The sequence below is a fragment of the Papaver somniferum genome, chromosome 6 (genome assembly GCF_003573695.1).
Source record: "Papaver somniferum cultivar HN1 chromosome 6, ASM357369v1, whole genome shotgun sequence".
Lineage (NCBI taxonomy): Eukaryota > Viridiplantae > Streptophyta > Magnoliopsida > Ranunculales > Papaveraceae > Papaver > Papaver somniferum.
This window is the reverse complement of record NC_039363.1, coordinates 18,097,649-18,105,317: the sequence shown is the minus strand read 5'-3', so window position 1 is coordinate 18,105,317 and position 7,669 is coordinate 18,097,649. Positions and strand designations below refer to the sequence as shown.

Here is a 7,669-nt window from a genome sequence, read left to right as displayed (position 1 = left end):
ACTTTTCAGGGGTCGGAAACTTCAAAGTTATTTCTTTCTTTTTTTGTTTCTTGAGAACCTCTTAGGTGATGGCGGTGAGGGTTTGGTGGTGGTGGTGGTGAAACAAGAATATCTAAGTTAGGTAAATTGAGTTCATGTGTTAGTACGACTCACACAGATATGTAAAACCGGCCACAATCAGTGAGTCGACACATTATTTTCATACTCTTCTGGGATCTCATTCTGTACTACTCTCTTTCACAAAAATCTTAAAGCATTTCACCAACATTCAGATGTCATTAGATCATTTTTAAGAAATCAAAATGATACGTACTTTAAGCATTTTGGACCTGCAAAACTTTGGACCCTGGGCGAGACTCACCTTGCCAATGGCGACAGGCTCTAAAGATGTTGTGGAGCAATGAATTAGAAGCGTAAAACAAAAACCAAAATCAAAAATCAAAATCAAACATTAATTACCACAAAATCCTCAAACATATATACACTCACCTTAGCCGAGGACATACAAACATTTTATTTTTCTGGATATATTCTTATTGCTACTACACCATCGATTAGATCAGCAATGACATCGACAGAACCCGAAGACTTAGAGGCCTAGATATAGCCAATTCAACATATTAACATATTAGTTGTACCAGCTAGCCATCTATTTAGTATAGATACATACTACCAGAAGAAATTGTTAGTTTGGAGTTGAGCTTGAGAGTTTTCTTGATCTTGAGATGGGGTATGTCCATGTCTTCCTTCATATGTAGTAATAACCATTCGTGGGTCTTCTGCTAACCGTTCCACCCTCTTTTTCACCCGGCAAGTGTCAACTGTGCAACGGTAATAGCTCCTATAAAAACCAGCAAAATACATATCATTATTTTACCTGAAATACTTGAACTACATTGATCCTATATCCTTTCAAGTTACACAAGATCATGCATGAAATGTAAACTGTAATTTCAAAATTTTTGCATATAGGGCCACACTAAAGATGGTTTATGCTGTTAGTTGTTCTACTATAGACTGCTCGATAAATTGTTTGAATGCGTAATAAGTAGCTTATAGTGAATTGATGAAAAATACATCAAACGGAGAAACATAATCTGATAAGCTTTTTCAAATTACTCATTGTTTGCATTTTTGAAAAAGAAAAGAACCTTCATTATTAGCTACACAGTTTTTGATTAGCTAGACACCTTTAGTTTGTTTCAATTTGGAGATGGAAATCATTACTAAATTATACTCTTGTTGTCTTAGATTGGGAGGATCTTTTTTTTTAAACGTTCTTTTGTACTACTACTGCTAGCTACTAGATTTGATTGCCATTAAAGTAAACAAACTAAGATAATAAGATAATTATACTAGCTGGCTAGATTAGATGATCATTAAAGCAGTATTTAAAATGACAAATTAACAAAGTGAGATATACTGATCAATTATGGAAGGTTTTATAGGAACCGCCTGCGAACCGCTTCAGACGTACATTGCCATATAATCACCTACGTGTCTAAAGTCCCATATGGAAGTCCAGAAAGACGAAAGATGATCAGAGAGCCCTCAAAGAGAATTCACTTAGCCTTACCCATGAATTATAAATCATACATGGCGTGAGTGAGTACATTAAAACTAGCTAATTATAAGGTAAAAATGCATATGTTGATAGTGCTGAAATATGTATGGAAATGGATATAGATATAGATACCTTGGATGTTGTGTGTCTTTGACAACTTTCTGACCATACTTTCTCCATTTATAGCCATCATCCAAGACATCAACTTCACTCTTGGTCTTGAAACAAAATCTAGGTTCTCTTATCTTCCTTCTGCCCTTCACTTTCTTCATCATCTTCATGGCGGAAATCCCTAGTTCATGATGGTTATTATTATTCTCTCCAAAGCATTTCTGTTGCTTAACATTGATACTCCCCAAACATACATCATTATCAACATCTCCCCATGGCCTAATGAAAATCAACATTTAAGGTTAAGAATTTAAACACTTAATAAGCATGTGTCTGTGTGTCAGAGAGATAAAGAAACCATATAAATATATACATGAGTAGTAAATTAAAGAACCTGCATATATAAACAGTAAGAGATCGAGATTTACCAAAGATTAGTTGACGATGAAAATCTTTGTACTGATGAAGGAGGTTGCTGATCATGGTTGTCAAATCCATCGTCATCACCACCACCAAAATGATGAGAAGAAACAGCATCTCTTCGGATTTTCGAAGTTGTTGAATGATGAAAGACTGGATTATCATGATAACCGTATGGAGGGAAAGTCCAGTTATTGGGTAGAGGGAAATTGGAGTTATTTTGTGTAAACAAACCCATATGATCGTTTAATGGAATATTAATCTCTTGATGATGATTATGATGATGACCCTCTAATAAACCATGGTTTAGCATTAGTTGGGATGAAGAATAGGTCATGTCTCCCTCTGAGTCTCTTATCCCCCTGTAATAAACCAGAAGTAAACCAAAGTGCAGCCAAAAAAACTAACCACCGGAATTAAAAAAAAGCTCAAGGAAATACCACAGACCCAGAGACCACCGGAAAAGAGGATTATATATGTTGCCAAGAAACAGTCTCAGTGAGCTCTCTTTCTCTACGACTATGTCTCTATATATGCACTTCTTGTAGGTGTTGTGTGGATTATGAAGATTTCAAAAGGAAAGGAATTAGGTTTGAATATATATCTTCTGTTTGGTGTTCTAGATCTATGGTGGTAATTGGTAAGTGAAAGGGAAGGGTCTAAAAGAACGAAGTGGGGGTCTTTGTTTCTTTTTCTTTCACCAACACTGCAGCTTCTGTGCCCTAACACAAACTTTCTTATAGAAGCTGAAAAGATTTATAAAGAGAATAATATCCTAGGGAACTGACACACAACTTGTTTTTTCTATAAAATCCTTTACTACTAGTTAGTGGTATATGTAAAAAAGGATATGTATAATAATTCTTTATTCCTAATTTCAAATGTCAAGTACACTGATGCCAAACCCACATGGAGTAGTAGTCTGATGAAAAAATGCATGTGTGTTTAAGAGAAATTAAGCTGATACTAAAAAACCCAAGCTAGCTAGATAGCTAGAGAGGCAATTTTGAGAAAAGATTAATTAAGATGCATAATTGGAAAGGGGAGTTAAGACTTTGAGAGTTGATAATCATGAAATGAGAGAAATAATGTGCACAGAGATGAAAATGGGAGTGTGATGATTTGTGAAGTTCTAGATGAGAGTACATAACTAATGGCAATGGGAAACATCTACTAATTATTTATTAAGTATGAAAAATTTAAACCGAGCTTATAAAAAACAAAAAATCTTAACGGACGTTAAAAAGAACATTACCAAATATCGACTCTTTTGTTCTGGTATAACCTTTTTTTTTTTAAAATCATGTTTTTCAGTGAGAGTTCAAAATTTGTAGTGTGGTTTACCAATTTGGTAATCATTATCATGATTTTTCTTGTAAGTCCTTTTCTTGTGAGTCTGACCAAAGAATGAATTCTAAAAAGATCAACAAACTCTAACTTCCATCAGGAGAAAGTTAACTATTGACCCTCGGCCAGCTGAACTAACCCAAACTGGTTAACGGTAAAAGTATAGTATTTTGATATTCCTAATTCTAATATTCTGAGGTGACCTTGATGTATGGCAAAAAAAGAATCTCTTGAATCATGAATAAAACAAAACGAATAAACAAGTAGTATCCATCCATTCAAAGACATATACATAGGGTGCTGGATTATCACTAGGTTCCCTTTCATTTCAGTTGTTTCAGGGTGACTCTGAAAGATGGTGTGGAGGGACCCCCGTGCATTTCCTTTCCTCTGGTATCAACCCTGAATATCAGGCAAATTGATCGATCATTCATCATGATATCAATCTCTCACCATCTTTTCTCCTTCGGCGGTGAACCATATTATTACCTCAACGCGTGGGTCCTTATATATGACTTGTTGCCATATGATATGGGACTCTTTACAAAAGCTCCTCCTCCGTTTAAAAAGTTCTTTAGCTTTTGTCGTCTCAACCCCTTTTCCTCTGATGTTATATCCTCTAAATAGTGACTAATGATGTTATATCCTCTAAATAGTGACTAATTACTTCCTTAATTTAGGAGCTTTATCGCAGGCATGTACGCATGGTTGACATTTGTTTAGATTGTTAATTCATTGTAAGCAGTGCAACTGTCGCCGACAGTCGCCAACAGTTTCCAAAATCTCTCGCTAATAGTAATAATACGATGCAGAAGTTCTACGTGCACAAGAAGATCAACCGGAGAAGAAGCATCTTACCGTATACCTAGCTAGTTGTTGGTTATGAAAATCGGGTGCTATTAGTTGGTAGATAACTTGAACTACCAGGTTGAAACAACGTTTTCAAAGTATCTCTACGAGCAAATTTGGAGATCTATCTTGGTGGAGGTGGTTCAACCGTGGTTGTATAAAAACTTCAACATAAAGTGACTAGTATTGCTGGTTTATTTAGTTAATATAGAATGATAAGTAAAAGTACAATTTTATCCATTAATTATGAAACTGATTTCATGTATAAAGGCATAGTGCTTTAACTGCACAAGTGGGGTAAGAATGGACATGATTTTATTTTTATGCATAATATAAAGAGGATGATAGTTTCTCTACTGTTGGAGATCAAATTCGAAAAATGCAAGCTCAAGGCGCCCTACCTGCAGGTTACCTATCAAATCCCCAAAAGATCATTATCATGCTTTCACATGATGAACATCAAACCCTATCTTTTATTTGAATTAATACGTGTAGCTTGCTCGCGGAAGGGGATTGCTGGATATGCCCGATAGGGGCATAAATGTACGTAGTTGCATTTTTGGTAGAGACAATTAAAATGGAACCAAGAACTGCAACTGTGTAATTTGAGTCCTGACATATATGGATTCTAAGTGTTAGGACTCACACTGAATCCAGGCTGAATACTCGTCAGTTTCATACAGAATTATATTTACCTAAATAGGTTTTACATTCAATAGATATTAGGGTATGCAAGTTATTGTAAACGTCCATAGGCATGCACCAAAGAGCGTGGACGCTACCATATAGATTGAACAAAATAACCAGGATCTATTAATTGTTAATCCCTCATGTTTACTTGCTTAACTATCTTCAATCTTGGCAGTTGAGAGAGGTTACAAATTTCTCCTGTAGTATTTAAATTTTCAGCACATGCTCAAAGTCACTTTAAACTTGGAACTTAGTTTTTACTTAATAAGTTTTCCTCTTCTTCCATGGCGTAAGGCTAACCATTGCATGATGTCATATCAGTTAACAGTACTGTTGATGCTATAATTATATGCATTGCATAAAAGAAGTTCAAAATAGTCTCCTGAAAATTTCTGAAAAAAGGGAATTGGTTTTTACAAGCTTTTGCTGTAGATCATCATTCTATCTGATCTGCTCCCCCATGGAAATACGCCAGCCCTAGTTAAAAGGCATCCTTCCATATTCAAAAAGAAGAGAAAACGTAAAAGGCGTGGACAATAAGACCGTATATATATATAGTCACAACAATTCCTCTGGAACACTTTTTGTAACCCGCTTTTAGAAGTTAATCTTTTAGTAATAAATACTTCGATTACACAATAAAGAGAGTTAATGCTACACATAACGGAGAAAGTTCTTATAATTATTCAGGCTATGAATGTCAATGACCGTGGCATGTGGGTCGTGTAAAACGGCCACTTCGCAACGGAGTTTTCCTGCCATTTTGTGACGGTTGTTGAGAAATATCCAAATACATATACACATCAAGCAAGATTCAGAGCACGAGATCCTAGCTAGAGCAAGTTATGCATTTTTGATAATTGAGTAGTAGGTTTATATGAGATTCATGTATATAAGTATCAATGATTTCCAACACCAAATTCCATGGAATGATTACAACCCCCCACCATTTCCTCTCTTTTATTCTCTTACAGACACACAGATAGAGAGAGTGAGACAAGGCACATCCACCATTAAGCTGTCAAGACAAGACTCTCCAGTCCATTTCCTCTCTAGCTTGTTCTCTCTCTGCTGCTTCAATGTATGGGCAGATGGGCTGCCGAGTAGTACGATTGATATATGACTGCTAATGAAGGGAATAATAATAATTGATTAACAGAGAATTTTTACTTGATATATTAATGATATATACTGAGAATAATAATAATAATAATTATTATTATTATTCTTGTTTCAACAACAACCATCAAATCAGAGAATCATGGTCGTTCAAATGATGTCTTCCACTACCACTTCTCTGTTTCACTGTTTTTCTACTGCTGCTACGTACTACTCTGCACTGCAGCAGACACCGGCCCCTAGATTACCACTACTAGTTCAGCCATTATTATATCCATTTATCTTGCACGATTCTGCACTTTGTTGCAGAGCTTGTGACAAATATCTTATGGAAATCTGCACAACATAATCGCCATTATACTTGCCTTTTGTAAATTCTCTCATGGGGTGAATACAAATCACTTAATAAGGCAAAATGCTAAATAAACTATAATAAGATCAAAGATTACATTTAGGGCATGCGCGATCCGTTACTGCTAGTTACGCTCCGAGCAAAGTCTAATGGATGTGATTTAGCAGTATCACAACCGACCATTAACCATTTTACATATGGCCGGTTATGTTGATACTCGTAAAGAAAAATACTAAATGAAACTTACCCAAGTTAACTAAATCCATTAAATGACGTCTATATTTATCAATAGTTGGTTGTCATGCTGCCAAACCAAAAATGCTCAAATAACACGCGGACTATGTTTCTTCCTGACCAAAGCCATCTCCGTGATGTCATGACCGAACAAGTACCACATATTAGAATTAGTATTATGACATAATAATGCATAAGGATTATAAGATTTTCTTAATTAATATACACCATTACTTATGACTCTATTATTGAGGATTGAGTGGCCTATTATGATCTTTCAGGAAGATGATGGAAATTTTGGAACAGTTCTTTTCTTCTATTTTTCATATTGTAACCACACGAAAAACTCAAATATAAGATTTTGTTTTTGATACATGATGATGATATCTGAGAGAGATTGAGAGGAGGATTTTGATGAGGAGGAGGTTGTAGGACCTGATATATATATTGACACCAAAATAGTCCAAAATGCAATACAAAGTCATTGTTATGATTACAAATGTTCCCCACTACTTATTTCCAAATTTTACTTTTGGCACATAGTAATAATGGATCGTTCTAAAAGGTTATCAACTTTTCACATTAAAATTACTATATGCAATGCGTTTATGATAGAGGGTTTTTCATGAGAATAAAAAGAAAAAAAGAAGAAGAGAAAGTTTTTGCTTATATTATTACAACAACAAACGAGCCTTTTGCTTTTGACATTAGCTTGCACAAGTTCCCAATTCAATTTTTAATAAGAGTTCATTTGATGAAAATACTGGTGCATTTCTAGCTACTTTCTTTGTTATTTTTTCACAATTATTTTTCTTCCTTTATAGCTGATAATTCATCCAGTCTTTACAGTAACTAGTCACTCGGTCACTCCAACCATTTGCAATGTAACCAAGCCATTTTCTTTCTTCTAATAAATCTGTTAACAGTAACAAGAATGCTAACGAGAAGAATCTTAAATTCAGGTCACAAGTACCACGACTCTT

The 7,669-nt window shown here is 35.0% G+C and overlaps 1 protein-coding gene across 3 annotated transcripts; it reads right to left on the bottom strand.

Annotated features, from left to right (window-relative positions):
* Positions 1 to 421: 421 nt before the first annotated feature.
* On the bottom strand, positions 422 to 2,844 carry LOC113287087 (probable WRKY transcription factor 12). Of its 3 annotated transcripts, none has more exons than XM_026535756.1 (4): positions 2,536 to 2,844; positions 2,104 to 2,457; positions 1,697 to 1,954; positions 422 to 841 (listed from the first exon to the last, which is right to left on the bottom strand). In XM_026535756.1, the coding sequence occupies exons 2-4, from the start codon at positions 2,430 to 2,432 to the stop codon at positions 670 to 672; spliced, it is 759 nt and encodes a 252-aa protein (XP_026391541.1). In that variant the 5' UTR covers positions 2,433 to 2,457; positions 2,536 to 2,844; the 3' UTR covers positions 422 to 669. The 3 variants fall into 3 exon arrangements, with proteins under 3 accessions (XP_026391541.1, XP_026391540.1, XP_026391539.1); XM_026535755.1 differs by having other exon boundaries at positions 2,543 to 2,843; XM_026535754.1 differs by having other exon boundaries at positions 2,104 to 2,844.
* Between the last annotated feature and the right edge of the window lie 4,825 nt (positions 2,845 to 7,669).

Bases quoted from the DNA above. Each gene is read 5' to 3' on its own strand.
- LOC113287087 (XM_026535754.1), bottom strand. From the start codon at position 2,432: ATGACCTATTCTTCATCCCAACTAATGCTAAACCATGGTTTATTAGAG. The intron at 1,955-2,103 runs GTAAATCTCGAT...GATTTTCATTAG, and splicing joins TCATCGTCAACTAATCTTTG to GCCATGGGGAGATGTTGATA. The intron at 842-1,696 runs GTATCTATATCT...TGGTTTTTATAG, and splicing joins AAAGACACACAACATCCAAG to GAGCTATTACCGTTGCACAG.